Source organism: Camelus bactrianus, chromosome 11 (assembly GCF_048773025.1).
Source record: "Camelus bactrianus isolate YW-2024 breed Bactrian camel chromosome 11, ASM4877302v1, whole genome shotgun sequence".
Taxonomy (NCBI): Eukaryota; Metazoa; Chordata; class Mammalia; order Artiodactyla; family Camelidae; genus Camelus; species Camelus bactrianus.
In genome coordinates this window covers 79764890-79788838 of record NC_133549.1, presented here as the reverse complement: position 1 = coordinate 79788838, position 23949 = coordinate 79764890, and the positions used below count along the sequence as shown (strand labels likewise).

The 23949-nt window shown below is 45.0% G+C and overlaps 1 protein-coding gene across 5 annotated transcripts in view; it reads right to left on the bottom strand.

Annotated features, from left to right (window-relative positions):
• Window positions 1–21907, bottom strand: part of WDFY4 (WDFY family member 4) — a 267639-nt gene extending 245732 nt beyond the window's left edge. For all 5 annotated transcript variants that reach the window (XM_010963488.3, XM_045523018.2, XM_045523019.2 and 2 more), the window contains exons 1-2: window positions 21773–21907; window positions 1392–1642 (exon numbers count right to left, since the gene is read on the bottom strand). In XM_010963488.3, the coding sequence (XP_010961790.2) occupies window positions 1392–1625 (234 nt within the window). In that variant the 5' untranslated portion in view covers window positions 1626–1642; window positions 21773–21907. The remainder of the gene's footprint in view (window positions 1–1391; window positions 1643–21772) is intronic.
• Window positions 21908–23949: the final 2042 nt, after the last annotated feature.

Below are 23949 nucleotides of genomic sequence, written 5' to 3'. Positions count from 1 at the left end.
CCCTAGAACAGTGCAAGGGAGCTCAATAAATAATTGCACAGCAAATGAGTGAATTCTCAAACCAACGATCTGGGGAGGAGCGAAGAAGTATCAAGCCCTGGCTGTCAGATGCAGAGTCCTTCCATCAGATCCAGGGCTGCCCAGATGGCTGGGAAAGACACAATGTGATGGGAAAACCCACAAGCAATCCCAGAGAAGTTTGATTGGGGCCGGGCATTGCTCACAGGTTTTCTTCCATAAGGCAGTTGGTCTGAGAACTGGGTGAGGCTAAGTTACCTCCCGAAGGTGGGGTCATCAGGGCAAAGAGGGTTGGGAATGAGAAACCTGAGCTGTCTCAACTAACCTAGTTCCTCTTTTCCAGTATGTTCCCTCTGCCCCAGGTATCCAATCTGTGAAATGGGATGGATGGGATATACAAGTCCAAAACATGGAAGGAGTTAATGAATTCATGGATCGTAAGTTACCTGGAAATTGTTTACAGAAAGGCATCCCTAAGTATTCGATGCAGCCTATAAATATGCCAAGAAAATTCTGAGTCCTCTTTGGAAATTCTTCAATATTTCTGGTTAAAAAGTCAGATGAAACTAACAAAGGAGTTTCCCAATAAAAACCTCCCAAAGCCTCCATCTGCCCTAGTTTACTTTCAAATGTGAAAAGGATCTCATATCCTCTGTGCTTTAAATGTAGGTATACCTTTTTTTGTAACAATAACCCAAAAATCAATAGTTAAACAAAAACTAAGTCTTCATAAAAAGATGCATTTCCAACTCTACAATTAGACTTCAGTATATTCAACGGTAAGGCAGACCTCACTGGCTGGAACTTTATCCCAGGACAACAGAGGAAACCCCGTGTACCCAAACTGTCACCAGCTGCCACTAGCTGGGGTGCTGGCCCAGTAGACAGGCTGGGCTTCTCTTCTGTGTCTACGACCAGTGAAGGGACACGGCTTTGCTGATCCCCACTGATTACGCCTCGGTTGCATTGTTGGCACAACCGAGGTTCTGGTTCTCCAGGCCCTGGTGCTGGCATTGCTGGTGTCTGAGCTTACCAGCCATCCCGGCTGCTCAAGTCTCAGGACACACGTCCCTTTTTTAGCTCCCAAGGGAGCACGTCTGTCCTCTGGCTCCCAAGAGGCGATTGTGACTGAACCATATCATCTTTTTAAACTAAAGAGAAAATATTACTCACGAGCCAACTGTCCATCCTGTCCAAGCCCATCCTCACTTGTTCACCATCTTCATTCAACAGCACAACGCGCTCCTCTAAGCCACCAATCAGAGACCGCTTGTGATGGCATTAAAACTACCAACGCTGGTTTCCCATCCTCCCAGACATGTCCCCATAGCCCTGTGTCATCTTTTTACAGTTTCAAAAATGAGTTTACTGACCTTTAGGAAGAGCGGGAGAAGATTCAACAGGCTCTTCTGACGTTCAGCGGGGCTTCTATACGCCTGCTGCTGGTATTCCAGAAACTTCCTTTCTAGCATCTCCCAGAGGGTGGTGGGGCCAGGGGTCTGCCCTCCTCGTGGGAAGTCAGGCTGAGCAACATCGGGCTGGCCTTTATTTTTGGAACCTGGATCCTCAGCTCTGTCTTCAGCCTTCGGAACGTCTTTCGCCTCCATGCCTCAGCAAAGCAGCTCTGAGATAGGAACAAAAAAGAAAGATGAACTGTCCTGTCACAGCACTTCCTGACGAGGCTGATTTGTGGGACAAGGTACCACACTCATTCAGTCCAGTTCCTGTTGAAGATGGTTCCTCTAAGAATCTGAAACTGACTGAAATAAGGAACACTTCTTAAAAAAGAGATCCGAATTTAGATATGACTCATACTGACAGTCTAACGTGTGCCAGGCACACTCACGAGAGATGGGTATTCTTATTTTTTCTATATGAGTAGGGGAACTGGCCAAAGGCACCTGGGCAGTGAGCCATCCAGTTGAGATGCAAACCTTTAACACCAAAGCCTGTTTTCTTATCACCTGATGTTCCTCCTCCTTAAAACTCTGAGTAAATAGAAGAGGCACATGTAAATGTCTTACCAATATATACAGGCATGTAATTCTCTATCTTCCATTGTAACTTCCTTCCACCACACGAGTCTAAAAGGATGTAAGTTCTTCATTCTCAGCATTATTTGCTTCTCACTCAGTAATTTTAGAGGGCTTTGTCCTCAAAATGACTCTCTAAACCTCCAAGTTAACTTACAGAAACTCCTCTGACACAAATGAATTTATTTACAAAACAGAAACAGACTCACAGACACAGAAAACAAACTTATGATTACCAGGGGAGGAGGAGGGGGGAGGGATAAATTGGGAGTTTGAGATTTGCAGATACTAACTGCTATATATAAAATAGATAAATAACAAGGCCCTACTGTATAGCACAGGGCACTATATTCAGTATCTTGTAATAGCCTATAATGAAAAAGAATATGGAAATATATATATATATATATAATATATTATGTATAACTGGGTCACTATGCTGTACACCGGAAACTAACGCAACATTGGAAATTGTACTTCAATTTTTTAAAAAAAGAAATCCTGATAATGCACACAAAAGGGGATCTGGGGTTAGCAGACCCGAGGATAGGAACGTATGAAATGAGACCAGCCAAAGGCTGATATGCCCAATAGGCAGCTTCTAGAAAGTACCTTTATTTGTGTTCTGGCTTTTCAATGGTCATCCTCTGAAGCTGAGTCATGACTGATTCACAGCACAACAAAGGTTTATTGTTTGTTTGTCAGGAGTGCAGGAAACATAAGCAGGGACCAGAGTGTCCAGCTGCCCTGCAAGAAGCCTTCCCCAGCCACAGTGTCACCACATAGGAGTCCATCCTGGAATCTGGCCAGCGACCAACAGCCACCAATCGAGAGAGAGCAACCAGACAGATGGACACAGAGGTGGACCCCCTGGTGTTTTGCTCTGGGCTACAGCAGCTGAGGGGGCACGTCATGCTTTATTTGTAACCCAAACACCCACCCCTTGTGACTAGAGTGGGAGTTAACTCAGGGTCATGTGGCCAGACGAGCCCTCCCCCTTTCTCAACCTGGAGGTACAAGACTCCCTGAGTCCCTGGCCCTTTTTCTGTCACACATGCTTATTAAGCTCAGCCTTGATTTGTAGAAATCATTTCCTTACAAGAAAGCCATGGACATTCAGTGTCAAAAACTAGGAAGGGAAAAAAAAAAGGAAGAAAATCAAGCTGGCCCATATCCAGAAAAATGACCGCTGACACTCAGGTTTTCATCTACATTGTTTACTAAAAACACCCTCATGATATTGTGGAAGCACACTTTTTATTTGTACTCTTGCTTTTGTTGGTGGCTTGGCTGGGACTTGGTGGGGGCTTGTTTGTTTCCATTTGCGGGTTGACCCTCAGGGGCAGGTGGTGGGGAGGGGCTCGCATTCCTGAAGTCCCAGCATCTTCTCTTCCCTGGACCAGCCTTCTCTCTGGCTTGGATGGTTCATCCACTTTCTCCCTTGGCTCTTCACCCCCCATGCCCGTCTTCCCCACCCCACCCAGCCCACCTGCTTGATAGCAGGGGTCCTTACAAAACTCGCCACAAGTGCGTGATTTCCCAGTGCTTGCACTTTAAGTTCCCCCGATGACCTTCTGCCTCTTTTCTCTGTTGACTGTCTCGCTCAGCATTACGACTTCCGACCTAAGCACGTGGCTCTGTTTGTCAACCTCATTTCCTCTAACTGCTGCTCCATGTTACAAAGTGGGCATCACGTGCCTATTTGATTTGTTCCGTCCACACTGGAGGGTTCGATCGCCGCCGACTTCCCGCACTGCCCTCCCTCCTGCCCTGGACCGTCCCACACGCCTCCCCACGTGGAACTGCACGTGACTGGCTCTGGGTGTGAACCCGGGGGCCAGAGGGCTGTGCCAGGAGTAAATGCCTCTCAGTTCAGCTAAGTACCACCAACGAAGATGCCTCCAGGGAGCTGGCCTGGCATCACATCCCTCCCACAGGCTCCTCTGCCATCTCCTTGACACCCCTGTTTGGCATCACTAGGCTTTCTAATGTTTGTCAATCTGAGCGAAGTAAAGCAATCCCTCACTGTCATTTTGATTTGCGTCTCTCTAACTTACTAATGAGTCTGAGCATCTCTTCATGTGCCTCTTAGCCTTTTGGGTTTCCTCTTCTGAAAAGTGACTCTCCATAACCTTTGCTTATTTGTCCTTGCTTATCCTTTTCTTGTTGCCCTGAGAGGGTGTATTCTAGAACTCGGTCCCTTGTTGCCTTTAAAAATCGCTCCTGTCTTCTCGCAATCCATTTTTTTCTCAAAAATTAGTTCATGACTTTCTTTTAGGTCACAAAGTAGTATTGTGACTATTTTCCGCAGCATTAAAGACCCCCTACAGCTTCATTTTTAATGGTGGGTGGTGGCTGTGGAGCCATGTGGCTCCTTTCTTTAGCTAATCCCCTGCATTTAGGCATGTAAGTCATTTCCAGTTACTCACTATTATAAACAACTGTGTCATAACAGGCCTCGGGTCTAAGGCTTTTCATCTATTCATGATGAAATAATGGATTGTAATACGTTCCTAAAAGGAAAGAGCTGGACCAAAAGGTAGGGGAAAATTTTAAGTTCTTGATGCATATTTCCAAATAGCTTCTCCCAAAACAATGCGCAGCCTTCCTACCAAGGGTGTACCAGATTTCGCACTTTCTTAGTTCCCAGTTTTTAACTCTTGCTGATTTGATGGATAAAAAGCAACGGCATCTTTGTTGTATCTCCCTACATATTCTGTTGGATGTGTTTCCATCCGTCTGCTGTTCAGTGTTCTCCCAGGCTCCCAGCAGTGGTTTTCTGGCATCAGATGCCAAGTGTTCTCAATTCCCAAGTGCCCTGTAGGAGATCTCAGCTACTCCCCCAGCTTTAATTACCCCTGAAAGCCACACATCCACTAAATGTTAACTCTGAAGGAAAACCATTGTGTCTTCATCAGAGGTTAGCACAAATTAGATGCTCAGTAAAATGTTACTATATACCCGAATAAATGAATGAACCTATATGCTGATGGCACCCAAATCTCTTCTCTATAGCCCAGACCCCTCTTCTAAACAGTTCTTTTTCTACTTGGATTTCTCCCAAACAGAAAGTCACTGTGTCCCAATCCAGCCTCCATCTCTGTCACCAACAAAGCCAGCCCAAGTCCAGCATGGACATCCCAACCTACAGGGTGGCTGCCGGAGCCAAGCTCCATTTGTCTCTATCCCATAAAAATAATTGTGTGGCCACACCTTTAGGTGCTACTAACCGATTCATTCAATAAAACATATCAGAGGGCCTGCTAACACACACGTCTCCAGGATCAGCAGGTGAGAAGACAAAGCGAGTATTGGGTCAGGATGTGAAGATGTGGTTCTGGGGATCACAGCTGAACATCCAGGAGAAATATCAGAGCCCCTCAGGTTGTCTCTGAGGTTAAGAAAGCATGCTTACTTAAGGGAAACACTTGCGTCACATTCCCTTCAACAGACAGAGGTTTTTGAAAAACAAAAATTTCTAACGAGTGGGGATCCGTGAATCCCATGGAGAAGACATCTGACTCAAATGTCAAGCTATGGCCGTGCCCCCTCCTGCCCTTCTGCCCATCACTGGCAGCCTGATTCAGTTCCATTTGTAAAAGAAAGGAAACGGGGAGTAGCCTCTCCGGGCTGCGTGAAGAACAGCAAAGAGAAACCATTCTAATCCACTTTGGCATCAGAAATGCCTCCTTACTTCTGTAAAAAGGTGCCAGCAACCCCTTCTTATCCAGAGGGAAAAAGGACAATTTGGAGGTAGGATCCCCGGGGGCCAGGGCAGGACTAGGGTCAGGTTGAGGTGAGTGAGGGACTCACTTCAAGCACAAGATTTAAGGGGGCGCCAAAATCTCAGCAGCCAAGATAAAGAACATTTCAATGCAAAACTTTTAAAATCAAAATTAATTTTAAAAAAAATCCCATGATGAACAAAATAGGAAAATTTTAAGTAAAGACAGGATCCAATCCTGCAGGTGCCCAACCCCATCCCACTGGCCTCCCCCTATGAGAATTGAAACTGAGAGTATTTTTCACAAAAATCAATAAGTTTAAACAAATATCCAGACTTCCTTGGAGTCTATTCTAATAAGTGCAGAGCAGTGGCCACAAGCACAGGCTGGAGCCAGGCTGCTCCGATTTGAATCCAGTGGGCTTAGACCAAGGATGAAACCCAACCCAGGGCAAGACGAGGCCCCGCTTGGTGCTGGCGAGCTGTCTCCCAGTTTGGATCAGGCTCAGGGTATGTGACACGCAGCCCAGTTCAATCATGTCTCGTCCATGTGCCCAACCAGGCAGACCAGAGGCCCTGCTTTTCTGCAGCCTGTGTGAGGCAGCAAGAGAGAGGCAGCCTTGCAGGCACCTGCCCGTTCACGCAGCCCCAGGCTGAGGGGAGTCACGGGGCTGGGGCAGGAGCCAGAGGGCTGGAGTCCAGTCTCAGCTTGGCTACTGTGCCGCCTTAACCAAGTTACTTCCCCTCTCTGAGTCTCGGTTTCTCCTAACTGAAATGGCCCTGTTGATCTCAGTTCCACCCTCTGGCCTTTATACGCCGACTAGAGAAGGGACATAGGACAGTGAGCCAGGGCAGGATGGCTGGAGAGGCACCTGAGTGGGCTGAGCCTGTGGGCTGTGTGTGGTGAGGGGCGTGGGTGCAATGCTCCCTGTCTGCACACCGTGTGCAGGGAGCCAGATGACAAGTCTGCAAGGACCCGAGGCTGATTGACTACTTCATCCCTGACTTTCTGAGGGGTGATTTTTCCAGCGGGTGAGAGTCTCAGGTTGTGAGGTGTGATTTAGCAGCCCTTGGAGCTAAGATGCCAGGGAGCTATTCTGGAGGAAATGAGCAAGAAAGCGTGTGGAGCCTCCCTCCAACGGGGCAGGTCAGAGGAAATGTGGGACTCGGTGTGTTCTCTGGGGACACTCAGACCTGATGACAAAGAGTCACAATGATAAAATCCAAGATTAAATTCCTCTCCCCCTTTCTTGTCAGCATATGTGACTCTTACACTTTCTGGATTGTACGTCCCAGGTGCAGAGGCCCCCAGGCCCTGGAGCTGGGGAGCTGGTAAACCAGATGATGCAGAACAGAACAGCAACTTCCCATGTGTGGCTGTAAAGGACCTGTTTTCCTTTCCACTCAAAAGTCAGTTCCTCGTTGTAGGTCAGCAGATCCAAACACTCTTGCTCCTTGTTCAGCAAGAGCCCGGCCTCAACCTGGAGCCCTCAGAAAAACATAACAAAGCCCTTCTTGTTCCAAAAACATGTGACTGGCGGGGCTCGGCCTTGCTTCCTTCTTCCCCACCATTTCACAGTAACAAGAGAGCTTACAAGTTCAAAGCAAATTGAAAGCTACCTGCACACCAGTGTTCACGGCAGCACTATTTACAATAGACAAGACATGGAAACAACCTAAATGTCCATTGACAGAGGACTGGATAATGAAGTTGTGGTCTATATATACAACAGAATACTACTCAGCCATAAAAAAGAATGAAATAATGCCATTTGCAGCAACATGGATTGACCTGGAGATAATCATTCTAAGTGAAGTAAAACAGAAAGAGAAAGAAAAATATCATATTATATCATTTATATGTGGAATCTAAAAAAAAAGGACACAAATGAACTTATTTACAAAACAGAGCCAGACTCACAGACATAGAAAACAAACTTATGGTTACCAGGGGGGATGCAGGTGGGGAGGAATAAATTGGGAGTTTGGGATTTGCAGATACTAACTACTATGTTATAAACCAGATAAACAACAAGGTCCTACTGTATAGCATAGGGAACTATATTTAATACATTGTAATGGCTTATAATGAAAAAGAATATTAAAGGGAATGTGTATACACACACACACACACACACACACACACACACACACACACACACATATATATGAATGAATCAATATACTGAACACCAGAAATTAACATGACATTGTAAATCGACTATACTTCAATAAAAAAATTGTTTAAAAAAGCAAATTGAAAAGAGGCAGAGAGGGTGGGCAGTGGACAAAAGTCATAATAATAGGGACTCTCTGTTCACTCCACAGCCTACTTCAGTTAATCAGAAGCACTGGGGCAGATAAAGACATTATCATCAAAGAAATGTAGATTAAAACTATGGTGAGGAAAAAAAACCAGAGTGAGATACTAGGACACACCTATTAAAACATCTTCAAAAAATAAATAAAAACCGATCAGTGCTGGCAAGGGTGTTTAGCAACCACAACTGTTCCTCCGGCTGGTGTGAATGCAAATGGTATGGCCAGTTTGGAAGACAGTCTGGCAACTTCTGAGGAAGTTAAACATATACCCAACCATTACTATTCTGAGTATTTACCCTGGGGAAATGAAAACTTACGTTCCTATCAAAGCCTATACATGAATGCTTAGAGTAGGTCTATTCACAGCTGCCCAAACCTGGAAACAACCCAGATTTCCACCAAGGGGTGAATGAATAAACAAACAGGCATCTCTGTGCACTGGGACGCTTCTCTGCAGTAAAAGGGGACACACTATTGATCCACAGCAACCTGGAAGGATCTCGAGGGGCTTGTGCTGAGTGACAGGAGCCAGCCCCAAAAGGCTGCATACCGCTTTTTAACCCATTTACATTACATTTAGGAAAAGGCAAAATAAAAGGGACAGAAAATAGATCATTGGGTGCCAGGGGTTTGAGATAGGAGGGCAGCTCCAGAGGGGAGAAGGGAACATTGAGGGTGATAGAAATGTTCTATGCCTTGATCGTGGTGGTGGCCACATAGCTCTGTATGTTTGTCCAGAGGGCACATTACAAAGGGGAAAAATATTTTGTTTGTAAATCACACATCAATCAATCTGACATTAACAAAGCAAATGTTCTACGATGGAAAGAGCGCTAACAGAGAAGCTAGGAGCTAAGGTTTGGTCCCTCCCCTGCTCTATCCAGTACAACAAGGATGCACCGACATGTTTAATGGTAGTAAGAACTCCACTGTGCTGAACGCTTACTGCATCCCGGCTCTGCACCTTTCTCTCCATATCATCTCACGTTACCTTCACACAACACCCCATGAGGGAGCACACAAACAGGGGCAGTATTTTACAGGTGCTGAAAGCAAGGCTCAGAGAAGGTCAATCGCTTCCCCAGGTGACCACGAAGAAAGTTCTGTGTGTCTGAGTCCAAAGCCAACACACTTTTCCTTAACCCCAAATGCCTCCTTTCTCGGAATGTCTCCAGCTGGGGACAGGATCAAATCTCCTGTGAACATAAGCCACACTAAGGTAGAGGGCTCGTTCGGGGTCCCTCCCACGCCTCAGTCTCTTTGTTGGGGCTGCACCCCAAGTTCCCATCCACTATTCCATCCAATTAAAAAAAAAACTATAGAGTTGACCCTTGAATAAATACAGGGATTGGGGCGCCAACTCTCCACGCAGTCAAAAATCCCCATGTAACTCAGCCAGCCCTCCACATCTGTGCTTCAGCATCCATGAATTCAACCAGCCATGGATGGTTTAGTACTACTGTATTTACTATTGAAAAAAAACCACATATAAGCAGACCCACACAGTTCAAACTTACGTTGTTCAAAGGTCACTTGTATTTTTATAAGTGGTCATTTTGTCAAATTAGACAAGACAGGTCAATTATGAAAAGTGAAAGGATACCCTCCCCTACCCCACACACAAAACTCAACAGATACTGGTATTCCCATGTTTACAGCATGATGATTTACAACAGCAAAAAGGTGGAAATGACCCAAACGTCCATCTGTGGATGAATGGATAAACAAAATGTAGTCTATCCATGCAATGGAACACTATTCAGCCTTAAAGAGAAAAGGAATTCTGACACACGCTACAACATGTATAAACCTCGAGGGCACTATGTTAGGTGAAATCAGTGAGTCAGAAAAAGGCAAATACTGTATGATTCCATACATGACGATCTCGAATCATCAAATTCATCCAGACAGAAAGTAGAATGGTGGTTCCCAGGGGCTGTAGGGAGGGGAGACTGGGAGTTAATATTTAATGGGGACAGAGTTTCAGTTTTGCAAGATGGAAGAGTTCTAGAGATGGATGGTGGTGATGGTTGCACAACAGTGTGAGTGGACTTAATGCCGCTGAATAGTGCACTTAAGAATGGTTAAAATGGTAAATTTTGTGTTATATGTATTTGATCACAATCAATCAGTCAATCGATATTAAAGGAAGAGGGTATAATTCTTCTAGTCTCATGACTCTAATAAAATAATAATGACAGTAATAGCGCCTGTCGAATGGTGACTCCACTCTGGGCTCTGGGCTGAGTGCTTTGCATGCGTGAGCTGACTTAATCCTGCCCCCAGCCCCATGGCACGGGGACTGTCCTGACCCTCCCTTAGAGATGAGGAAACAGAGTCACTGTGAGTTCCAGTAGCATTTTTCACAGCGAGTACACAGCTGTGTACTAGCATTAGTACCACTTCTAGTGCCAACGTACACAGCTAATATTTTCAAGGGAGGGGACGTGAATTCCCCTCTGGCCCAAGACCTCAGTATACGTTTGCTATTGGAAGGACCATGGGGAAATCAATTATGGAGGCTCTGTGTTGCACCCCTGGGTTGGCCCTGGATGGAAAGGACAGACAAAGTATGGAAGGGGAGGTACAGTGAGGCTCAGTGACAAGATCAGAGAAATCAGAGCTAGAAGTGGCTTGGACAATATAAGCCCCAAGAACTTACAGAAAGTGGGCTGGACCATTGACGTTTCTATAGGAGGTGGTGCATGGCCCGAGAGCACAGCTTCCATGATGCACAAAGGAAAGGAGTAAAGGGTAGACATGGAGACTAACATCAAGGGAATGACTGTCTCGATGTTTCCATGTGGGTCCGTGAGGAAAGAGGTGACAGGAATTCAGCATACCCTGAGCCTTCACTTCCCTTTGAAGTGCCCTGCCTGGCTCGGCAGCCAGCATTCAGGTGGTTCTGGGAGGTGAACAATCAAACCTCCAGCATGAACCCTGTCCTCCGGGAGAAGGCATTCCGGAACTCAGTTGTCCTAAAAATTGAGACTTTCCGATTCAAGAGGTCTGGGATGAAGCCCAGGAATTTGTGTCCCTAACAAGTTTCTAAATGATGCCAAGGCAGCTGGTTCAGGGACCACATTTTGAGTACCACTGCCTGAAGAGATGCCTTGATTCAGAAGGCCTTTGGAGGCAGAGATGTGTCGTTACCTAGGTTTTACCTAGCGTTACTGCAAGTCCTGACTGCCCCTCTTCCCTACCCCCAGACACTGGACCAAGAGAAGAAACCTGAAAAATGCTGGTGAGAGAATGAAGCAGCTCCCCCACTATACCCCTCTTCCCAGACAGCCCCAAGTCAGGAGGAGAAGGCTGGAGGCTGGAGCGCAGCCTTACTGAGGGCCTGTACTCCAGGCATCATGCACACGCTCTCTGGTCCACACAATGACCCCACAGGCTGGATGCAGGGATGCTGTTTTCAGATTAAGAGACTGAGGCTTGGAAGTGGAAGCTGGCCACTTGCTGAGGCCTGGGGCTGTCTGCCTCCAAAGCCTCCCCTGGGTGGTCCAGCACCTCAAAGACCATCCTCTTCCCTGTCTACCCTGTGAGGAAAGTCCTTGCCCATATCGAGAAGTTCAGGAATTCCCCTGAAGACTCAGGTGGAGACCCGATTGGCAGGAACCAGGCAGGTTGGGCAACCCCTCCCATCACCTGCAACACTTCCTTTTTTCTGACTCCAGTCCATGCACTCCTGGTCAGAACACACCTCTGCGGTTTTTGCAACAGCAACCGAATATAGGAACCCACAGTGTCCTAGGGAGGAGACCCAGTTTTATATCTTGGTATGTGTGTCAACTTCCATGTTGCCAAAAATGGCCAGGGAGCAGTTCCCCTGGCCAGACCCTCAAAGCTTAGCTGCAACTGAGCTATCACTGTCAGCACAAAGACAGGGGCTGGTGACAGCATAGCTAACAAGAAGCCCAGCCCCCATAATCGGGAGCCTCCCCAATGAGGGAGTTAATTGGTGGCTCGGCCTCCACTGGAACGTAAGGAAATGCTGCTTAAATAAAACCAGCCATGGGGAATAGGGGGTATAGCTCAGTGGTAGAGGGCACACTTAGCATGCACAAGGTCGTAGGTTCAATCCCCAGTCCCTCTATTAACCAAAAAAAAAAAGAAAGAAAGAAAGAAAGAAAAGAATGTATGCATTTTTTAAAAAGGAAAGATGTGGGGAAAAAAAAAAAACAGCTGTAATTGAGTGGACATCTACTAACAGGGCCATCAGTGTTCTCTAATCTTACAAAACTTGTAAAGGACATATGATCATGCCCAGTATACAGATGGGAAAAGCAAGACTCAGAGAAATTGAGATTCAGAGAAAATAGGTAACTTATTTGCAATCAAACTGCTAATAAGCATCACAATAAAAGTCAACCACAGACTTTTCTGCCTCTAATGCCCCCCCGCCCCCTTCTAACACTCCAGGTTGGCTTGACATAGTGGTAAACGGTGGTAAAAACAGACCTCGGGGGTACCTTGGGTACTAGCTGGAAACTCTAGTTTCAGCAGGGGTCTGACCCCTGGCTGTAGGAGGTCTAGCCCCAGCTCCGCCATCTGGCCCCCTCACATCGCAGACAAGCAGGCCTGGGGCAGGACCCTGTGGTGTCACCATCCCCTCCTAGGAAGAGGTGCTCTCTGGGACCCACGAGGTCAATGGTTCATCAGCCTGGGCACAAGGTGGGCACCGGCTGGCCAGTCACTCCTGGGCTGACACCAGCAGCACACCGCGCATTAATCACTCACCCTCCAGTCTAGTCCCCAGAGCTGCCCTGGACTTGAAAGCTCACAATTGAGACAGCAGAGAGACCAGCGAGGAAGCAGACAGAGTTGGGTAGGAGCTGGGCAGGGATATACCTGGCTGTGGGGCACAGAGGAGGCTCATGGCTCAGCCTGGGAGGGGTGGGGTGGACTGGAAGGGCTTCTCAGAAAATATGGTGCAGGGGATGGTACTGAGAATACTCCAGGTAGCATGCATGTTTGGGGACATGGGTGGGGTTCAAAGAGGCTACAGCACAGGGAGCAGGGAACGGGGTAGGGGTGTCTACAGTGGAAGGACCACGAATGCCCATAATGGACATGGCCTTTGCTCCATGCAATGTCCTGGGGTTATCTGTGGGGCTCTCAGCAGGGAGCATCACTGTGGAGCACGGAGACCCTCTGTTAGATGTGGGCCTGCCCAGCGGGCCAACCCCTACCCCTAGGTGCTCACAGCCTTCGGGGGAGAGGAGGCAGAAAAAAGGATGCTACAAAAGGATGCTGGAGCAGGAATCCAGCACTAAGGGGGCAGAGGGAAGGAGCTGGTTATTGAGGGTGAGATGGGGTGGGGTGAGAGTGGGAGACAGAAAGAGCAGCTTCACAGAAGCAGGGGCTTTGGAGAGGGAGCCAGAGGGAAGGGGAGTAAGACTGTGGACGGGCCAGAGAGAATTGCTCCCAGGGGAAGGACACTCAAAGGGACAAGAGAGGTGAGGCTGAACCACAGGTAGTTTTGTGCCACTGGGAGGGAGGCAGGAGGGGAGTAAGATGGAGAGCACGGGCGGAGGCCAGGTCATGAAGGCCTCCAGATGCTGCACCTCCAGTGGGGTCTGGCCAAATCACCTGTTCACTCATACTCTGACCCTTTGCCTTTACTCAAGCATCTCCTCTGCCTGCGATGCTCCGCCCTCGGCTCTATGCATCCTATCCTGCCGCCTTCCGAACACAGTTTCTGGCTGGCCCCCTGGGCACACGCTTCTCTGATGGCCCAAGCAAGAAATAACTCTGCTCTCCAACTTCCAAACTCCTCCCACCACTGGGCCATTCTGTGACTGGGAAGCAGTCACCCTCAGCGGGTGACAGCACTTCCCGGTCTATAATGCTGCACGCACACCTGATCTCACCTAGTCATCACACCAGGGAGGGCAGAATTAAGGTCCCCTCCCCCACCCCCATCCTGTCCCCCCACGCAGATGAGAAGGGGAGCCTGGGAGTGAAAATCACTGTGAGCACACGTGACTTGTGGAGTCACGCAAGATAAAAGCCCACAGTTTGCAATCCCCAAATTTATCACTGTTACTCAGTACCTTTTGCCTGTAACTGTGGCACTCATCGCTTTCCTTGTGCTATCATTGTTTATAAACACACTTTATCTCTCGCATTTCTGTATGTCTTCAATCCGGAGATTCTAGCAATAGAAAATGCTACAATTATTTAATTAATGTTGGGGGTATTAAATACACAGGTCAAAAAATGAGACTATTCAGACACTTAAAAATTGTGTGCGGAAAGTTTTTCTTGGAAAGAGGGTGGTATTTTAGACAGGTGATGGGGGTGTCCCTATCCACAAGGGGAAGCAGTAGAATCACTCTGCAGGGTAACTTCCCCCCAATTCTTTCCCCAGTCCCAAGAAGGAGCCACTGACCCGTATGGGTTACCCTCATACGGTATATGTATTATTTGCATAATGAAATGCTTCCTGGAGACAGGCGCTTGAAAGGGAAAACTCAAATAAAATAACAGGACTCTGTTCTGATTCGTTGGGTTTCTTCCTTTTGAATGTCTGGACACTTGCCCACCCTGACTGTCCTGGCTCTTTTCTCCCTCTTGGCTTCCCTCAAAGGTGGTGGTGGCCACCCTGTGCAGCTGCGCATGCGCTGGGTGCCCATTCCCTGGGAGCCTCAGGCACCTGCGCAGGAGAGGGAAGCCCTGTTGCCCAGTCTTCAACATCTTGGGCTGTGGCACCCTAATTATCGATCCTTCCATTCGCTTCTAAAGGACAAGCATTCAAGACAATGGACATAGAGCTGCAGGGTCAATGAGCTCCTTTGTAACACTTGTCTTCCAACCACCTACCCCTCCGCCGGGGACACCTGCTTTTTGCACCTGGGGCCACTCTCAGTATCATCTGGTCCACAATCAGAGACCAGGGGAAAGCCCTGTGGGCTTACTGTAGCGTGTTTCAACATTATTCACTTCTGATACGCTCTGACCACTCCAGAACACAGTTTCCTTTTATGTGCATATCTTTTTTCAATCTTTTACTGTATATCTCTTTATATTTTGTGCATATCCTTTAAAGCTGCTATTGGAGTGCTACTTGGGCAATTGTCTTACTATTATATTGAAAATACAAAAACCAACAAGTGTTTCCTGCTCTTTTTTTTTTTTTTTGCAAACTATTTTTCACACCCAAGCATATTTTACTTTTAATTGATGTATAAAGTTCTAATATATTAATCGTCCATCATCATGCCATAAATATAGTGTATGTTGCTCTTTTCCTTAAATTATCAGATTTAGTGACCAAGAAGCATCCTTTTGGTCAGCAGCCCATAATTGCCTCTTTTACTCCCTAACAATGGGATGCTCAGGGTGCCTTCACGTTGTTATGGGTAATGCTGAGAGAAAGGATTTCCTGCACCATCTTTTTATTTGTGGTGAATTATCTATGAAGATGAATTCTCAGAAGGAGGATTAACCATTGGCCAGAAAGGAAGAGCAGTTTTCACACTTTTGCCAAATGTTGACTATTCCTCTCCAGAAGTGTTTCCTCAACCTTTTGGTGGCAATGTTCCTAACGCAAAGCATGCAGGCTTTAACATCAGATGAAACTAGGCTCAAATCCCAGCCAAGGCACTTACTGTCTGAGGGCAGAGGACCTTATCTCTCTGAGCCTCCATTTTCTCACCTGTAAAATGGGAGAGATGAAACTGATCTCACTGGGGATTAAATAGGATTGTAAATACCACTGCCCTCCTACCCAGTGTCTGTCTTATTGTAAATACTAAATCCATTCTTCTTACCCTCCATATGTCTTTCTTCTTGGAATTGTTTGGGACAAGTGGCTTTTCACTTCTCTATTTCCCATCCTTCTGGAACCATATGCCCCATGATAGCTTTAGCTCTGGAACCAGAAGTATCATTTCTCTGAAGAGTGTTGCCCAGCAGAAATATAAAACAAGCCACATATGTAATTTTAAATTTGGGTGCAGCCACATTTTAAAAAGTAAAAATACATAGGTTATATTCATTAAATTTATTTACATAAATAGATTTTAAATATATTTTATTTAACCCAATATATCCAAGATATTTTCATTTCAATAGGTAATCAGTATTTTCAGTATTAACGAGGTGAGATATTTGACATGTCTTTTGTTGTTAATATCTTTGAAATCTGATGTGCATTTTACAACTTATAAGACATCTCAATTCGGACTGGCTACTTTTCAGGGATGGCTGCAGGCTATTGCATTGAATAACACAGGTCTGGAATTTGAGACTTAAGCATTTACCAGGTGCAAAGGGCTTAGACTTGTGGCCTGGAGACATAATTTTGGATGCAAGTTCAGGTGCATTTTGATGGTTTGCAGCCCTTGGAGGGAGACAACAAAAGCAAAGCCCTAGTTGTAAATAAAGTGGACATGAGCTCTGTAGTGTAGCTCAAGGAACTCTGAAGAGCACATCTTCCCCCTTCCCTTCCTGCACAAACTATCTCCCCTCCTGAAACCGAGTCCCCCTAAAACTGAGTTCCTCTGTGGAATTGATTATGAATGACCTCTCTATCTAAAACTTTATTCCCTTTCTTGTCCCACACCTGTTCCCCTCAGGAATGAGCAGTAACAAAAGAAAGGGGGGACTGAATCCAAGCAGGACCCTGCAGGGTCTTCCTGGGTTAAAACAACAACAGCAACAACAACAGCAAAACACACCCTCCATGTCTCTCATGTCTTATTTATAGGGGGTAAAAGGTTTTAGTCTCTTTGGCCTTCTTTGAGTTCCAAAGAGCAGGCTCAAGCAGTTAAAAATCAGGACAGTAGAGTCACAGGACTCTGTTCTTCTTGAAGGGTTATAGAGTAACAATCTGATGTGTATCTCTGAGTCCTTCTGCAGAAACTAAGATCCCCACACGGGTAGAGGATGGTGACTACATGCTGATCATAGCACATAGACCCCAGACTGGCTGGAACCAGAAGGTTGATGATTGAGATTTCCAAAACATCACTCCACTACCAATCAATCCCAATAAGGTCCACAAGCTGATCATGCATCCTTTGGACCCTCTCCCCTTTACCCTTTTTGCCTTTAAAAACCTTGTGTCCTGGCCAGCAGCAAGAAGCATTTGAGACGAGTCTAGATCTCCCATCTTCCAAGTTGGAACCTCCTCAATTAACACACCTTCCTCTGCTCCGGACTCCAACATTTTGGTTTATTTGGCCTCACTGTGGGTCTGGCTTGGGTCTGACAGCACTCCCTCCCTGACCCAAGGGGCCAAGTTGCCTTACTTGTCTACCATGAAGGCCACTTGTGAGCAGAGAGTGCCAAGAATTCTTTCCTCTATTTGATATTTTATAGGCATCTCCACCTTCATGTATGTTCAAACCAATATTCTGGATGATCACCACCTTGTAAATATGCTTTTTCTACCCTTGACCCAGCTCAGGGGACCCAGCTCAGTAAATGACAGTTCCATTCTCCTGTTGCTCTGGAGTCATCTTGAACCTCTCTCTCCTATATCCTACACTTACATTATTATCAAATGCCTCTCAAAAAACACCCTGAATCTCACCACTCTGACCACCTCTCATTATCCCTACTACTATGACTTTGGGGCAAGCCATCACTACCTCTAGCCTGGACCCATTACAACAGCCTCTTAACTGATAGTCTTTCTTCTTTGTTTGTTACCCATAGAAAGTGATTTTTCTTTAAAATGGGAGCATACATCAGCAAGGGTCAAAAAAACGTATTTTTTAAAATAATTGCAATAATATCAAAATATAAGCCATTTAGGAATAAATATAGGCAAAATATGCACTAATTTAATAAAGAAAATTATAAAATTTTATTTGAATACTTTAAGGAAGACCTAAATAAATAAGGAGACAAACCATGTTCATGAATTGGAGGAATCGTTTTCATAAAGGTATCACTTCTCTCCAAATTATATTTGCTATAAAAATCTGAACATAACTTTTTTGTTGAATCTGATAAGCTGATTCTGAAATTCATGTAAAGGAAGAAAGAACCAAGACTGTCAAGACAGAATGAAAGAATAAAAAAAAAAAGAGGAGGTTCTTTCCAGATTTCAAATTTTATTATAAGCCCCTAGTTAATAATATTATTTAGTGTTGGTATATAAGCAGCTCATATGACTCAATAAGAAAAAAATAAACAACCCAATCCAAAAATGGGCAGAAGACCTAAACAAGCAATTCTCCAAGGAAGACATACAAATACACAAGAGGCACATGAAAAAATGCTCAATATCACTAATTATCAGAGAAATGCAAATCAAAACTACAATGAGGTATCACCTCACACCAGTCAGAATGGCCATCATTCAAAAATCCACAAATGACAAATGCTGGAGAGGCTGTGGAGAAAAGGGAACCCTCCTACACTGCTGGTGGGAATGCAGTTTGGTGCAGCCACAGTGGAAAACAGTATGGAGATTCCTCAAAAGACTAGAAATAGACTTACCATATGACCTAGGAATCCCACTCCTGGGCATATATCCAGAAGGAACCCTACTTCAGGATGACACCTGCGCCCCAATGTTCATAGCAGCACTATTTACAATAGCCAAGACATGGAAACAGCCTAAATGTCCATCAACAGATGACTGGATAAAGAAGATGTGGTATATTTATACAATGGAATACTACTCATCCATAAAAACAGACAACATAACTCCATTTGCAGCAACATGGATGCTCCTAGGGAATGTCATTCTAAGTGAAGTAAGCCAGAAAGAGAAAGAAAAATACCATATGAGATTGCTCATATATGGATTCTAAAAAAAAAACCAAACAAAGCATAAATACAAAACAGAAATAGACTCACAGACATAGAATATAAACTTGTGGTTGCCAAGGGGGTAGGGGGTGGGAAGAGATAGACTGGGATTTCAAAATTGTAGAATAGATAAACAAGATTATGCTGTATAGCACAGGGAAATATATCCAAGATCTTATGGTAGCTCACAGAGAAAAAAATGTGACAATGAATACATATATGTTCATGTATAACTGAAAAATTGTGCTCTACACTGGAATTTGACACAACATTGTAAAATGATTAGAAATCAATAAAAATGTTAAAAAATATATTATTTAGTGTTGGCAAAGAGATAAACAAACTGACAGAAGAGAGAGCCCAGGAACAGACCCACTATACATGACAACTTGATTTACAACAGAGCTGTTGTAGATTAGTGGCTGAAAAATGCCCTTTTTGATTCATGGAGCGAAGACTCTTGGTTATCCATATAGGAAAAATAAAATAAAATAAAACATTACCCCTTATCTCACACCACACAGAAAAATCATTTCTAGGTAGGACTAAAGACTTAAATATGGAAGGCAAATTATTTTTAAAATTTTAATCACGTAAGAGAATAATTTTATGAAATTAGGGTGGAGGAGAATCTCTCAGACAATGCATAACACGTATATATCATAAAGGAACGTATGGATAAATTAAGCTTATTTGAAATTAAGAAATTCAATCACTAATAGAAATCACAAGGACCATAAGGAGACAAGGCAGAAACAAGAGAAAAATATTTACAACATACACAAATAACAAAGAATTAACATCCAAATACATACTGAATTACAGAAAACCAACAGGATAAAATACAAATGCCTTCAAAGAGAAAAAAATGTTTGACCGGGAGAAAGAATTTAGAATGGTCAATGAGCATATAAAGAGACGTCCAACCTTAGTAATTCAGGAAATGCATATTCAAAACATAGATGGCTTTTGATTTGCACGGAATTGGTAAAAATCAAAACTCCAACAGTATCAAATCTTGGTGAAGATGCGGTGCCACAGAAACTTTTACATATGCTGATGGGTGGGTAAAGTGGTACAACTGGTTTGGAAAAAGTTTTGAGATCATCCAGGAAGGCTAAAGATTTGTATACCCTACAACCCACCAATCCTACTTCTTGGGTTTATACTGTAGGAAATTCTTGCACACATGCCCCAAGATATATGTACAAGGAGAATCCTGTCAGCACTTACAAGTGCCAGCAGCACCTGGCACCTTATAATACAAAAAAAAAAAAAAGTAGAAATATCCCAAGTGTCCACTGGCAGTATACTGGAGGAGTACACATAGGTAATTCATGTAACAGAATACTATACAGCAATAAACATGAATGAATTCAAAGCACATGCAACAATATGAAGGAATTTCAGAAACATAATTCTGAGCAAATTAAGCAAGTCTTAAAAGAATATTTAATTCCTATTTACAAAGCTCAAAACCATGCAAAACCAAAAAACACATATTTAGCCGTTTAAATAGACAAGGTCGAACTATACAGGAACAAGTAAGCCCAAAATTCAGGACAACCATTTTCTCCAAAGAAAGAGACAAGCACATAGACAACTTCAATGATGCTGATAATCTGTAAAAAAAACACTGAGGTGGCTGCACACACAGGGCTCATGCCATTTTCATTCCTTATACGTATACACGTTCTCCAAGTCCTGTTTTCTGTCCACACAACATTTCAAAGCTTCCCAAGTCTGAAGGGCTACGGCACAGGTCCTCACATTGGACAGGAAGACCCTTCCAGGCCTGACCCCACTCCACCGCCCTCTGGCCGGGTCACCTGGCACCCTCCTCCTCCTAGTCTGCCACTCTGGCCTCCTCCTCTGCACTTGGCCTCCTCAGATCCACCCCGCAAAGAACGCTTCTCAGAAATGGACACAGCTCAGGCCTTCCCTTCCTTCAGGTCTCCACTTAGAAGATATGTGCCTTCTGGGGCCTCCTGACCCCTGCTTCCTACCCTCTGAGCTCCAACCTTCTGGCACCCATGGCGCCAAGCACCACCCACCCCTGTCCACTGACTCTACTGTCTCAAACAGCACCTGGCAGGAACTGTCTCTCAATAAATATTCCTTGAACACTTCAAAGGATGACTATGCAGAAAATCAAATTAAAATGGACACTTTCCCTGGAAATGGTAATACATGAAATTCTTAGTTGCCAGATCAGTTCCTCATGCTTCAGAGAGGTTGGCCCAAAGGATTGGTGCAGCGTTCTATACGGTGCAATTTTAGGTGGGGAAAGAAGAGCTAATTCTCAAACCAGGTGATCCTGCTGATTTAGAAAATATTGACATTTCTAAAGTTTGATGTGATAATTCAGATGAGGAATGGGAGGCCCTCAGGGGGTACTTACTTACCAACCCCTCAGGAATGACCACAGGGCCAGGACAGAACCAGCTCTCTCAGTGACCAGTCGGAAGTGGTCCCCGCCACGTGGGGGCTGGGCAGGGGAATCTCACAGCCAACCCCCTCTCTCCATCCCTGGACAATGGGCACAGACAGGCCCAGGTCCAGCCTCTCCTAGGTGGGACAGGTTATTTTTCTTAGCAGAACCCTGAGAACAGGCTTGACCTAAGGAAGAGGTACAGTGCTTGAGCCTGCCCTGGCTTGGCACAACCCAACAGGGACAGACAGACACCCTGGCAGACCCAGACATTGGAGTGGCCCTGCACATGCTTCCTGCTCCTCATCTTACCTCCTCTCCCACATCCACGAACCCAGATCAGGCACTGCAGCTCACATGGACTCCCAGGCTCAGCTCTCCAGGAGGTGGCCAGTTGGCCTGCCCTGGAAGATGGGACCCCCATGCCCACTTCTGGCCTGGCTTGGCGTGGCCAAGAGCAAAGTGACCTACCTGGAGTGTGTCAGTCAGGGCCACCAGACCTTGGATGGCGTGGGACCCCCCATCCCCAGCCAAACCCCTCCAGCTCAGGGGACGAGGACCCGGCCCAGAACCTTCAGTCTTTAACAGCGTTTCACTATGAATCACTTGAGCTGGGTGTCTGCTCACTTCCTGGAGAAAGCAGAAGTGGAGAGTCTGTAGACGCCTGATTCTGCCCACTTCCTGGCCATCAGCAGAGCTGCCTGAGTTCTAGTGGGTGACCTGGGCCCTGTAGAAAGGCCACTTAGGGCAGCACAGTCAGGCAGTGCTGGGTGGGGGCCAAGGACAAAGAGGGAAAGCTAATAAGAGTGGACGCAGAGTTCACCCCCGTGCTATTGGGCTGGACTTTGCTTCCCTGGGTCCCATGCTTCTCTCTGAGCCTTTGGTAAAATAAAGATAATAATGGTGTTTGGGTGAATTTAACTAGAGGTGTGTCTAAATACATCCACGGACACTGCATGACTTCTTCATCTTCTTCCCTGAGCTTCTGGGTCCAGAGGGGAGCTTCCCATCTGGATTTCTTCCTCCTCCATCCTCAGACCTAACTTGTACCACTGATCAAGGGAGTCTTTAAAGATCAGATGGCCAAGAGTGGGTAATATCAAAGTGATGTTAAAAGAAAAGCTAAAGTAATGGAATAAAGTTCTCTGGAATTCAGTATCAAGATTCATATTTCTTTGGGTTTACTAGGTTGAATTGTTTCATATCCTCTATCCATAGCATCATCCATGTAGGACCAGCCAGCATGTCCATTCAAACACAATAGCTCCCTGTGTAACATGAGGAAGAGCAGTGATTAACATGAATGCCTGATGCTTCAAGCTAGCTCAGCACCTAAGAAATTATATATTGGGGAACAAAAACAAAATTAGGCAGAAGTTTTCTCAGAGACCATGGAAGTCCTAAGCCAATGGAAAGAGATCTCTAACATGCTAAAAGAAAAAAATTGTTAACCCAATTATTCTTAAAAAATGAGATGAAATAAAGTTATTTCCGGATACATGACAGCTGAAATCATTCATCTCCAGAAGACATGCACTATAAGAAATTCTAAAGGGTGTTTTTGAGGCTAATGGGAAAAGACCGGAAGGAAACATAGATCTAAGGAAAAGAGAGTACTATTAATGGCTAATATGTGAGCCAATATAAACTATATAATTTTTCTTGTCTTAATTTCTTTAAAAGATTGTAAGTGTTTAAAGCAAAAAGTGTCACACTGTACTTTTTTGAACTAGGAGACCTGCCCAGATTAAGATCTAGTCACAGACTCATGTCAACGCCACGCCCACTCCCCAACATGAGTCAGAGGTACCAACATCCCTTTTCAAGTTCTCATGTCTCATTCCATTGGCCATGGGTAGAAAGGAAGCTAGAATGGAAACTGGAGGGGCTCTGCAGAGGAGGGCACCACAGATCATCCTGAGATGTGCAGCAGGTGTGTACAGCAACACAGGTATCACCTTGTCAAGCCACAGTGGGCTCCATTTTTTTAAAGCAACAAATTAAGATCCATGGTTATACTCTATTCAAGAGCTGTTATGCTATAGTGTGTGCCATTATGGTGAAATATGTTAATTTTCTCAGTGTCTGATGTAAGACTCTTCCCTAAGGAGATACCTGCTTTTGTTGACTAAAATGATAGGTTAGGAGAGTCTGGGCTCTTAGGTTGAAAATCTGGGTTGAAATTCTCATTACTACACTGAAGGAGTTATCTTTAAGTCTGGTTCTTATTTGTAGGATGAGACTATTGCAATGTTGTAGGGAACAAATCAAGCAATATTTACAAGAGGATTTTTAAATGCTAAAAATGACTGTACCATTGTGAGTTGTTATTATCATTACTGAAAGAGTTGCCCATGCTAAGACATCAAAGCAACCAGGACAACTGTGAACTGCTCATGTAAATGTGTATTTTTGTTGAGGGGAAATGTGAGATTCTGTGATTTTTAAAAAATATCAAAAAATAGCAATTATACTTGTGCTTCCAGTTATGACAGGAGATAAGCTCCCACTGAAAGCAATTCTAAAATAGGGTAATATATGAGACAACTGTTTTCAGGTATTCAACAGCCGGCAGCATAAGACCACAAGGTGAGCCCCACAGTTGCTCTGGCTTTCTTCTTAGGGGTGCTTTCCTGCTGTGGTACAGG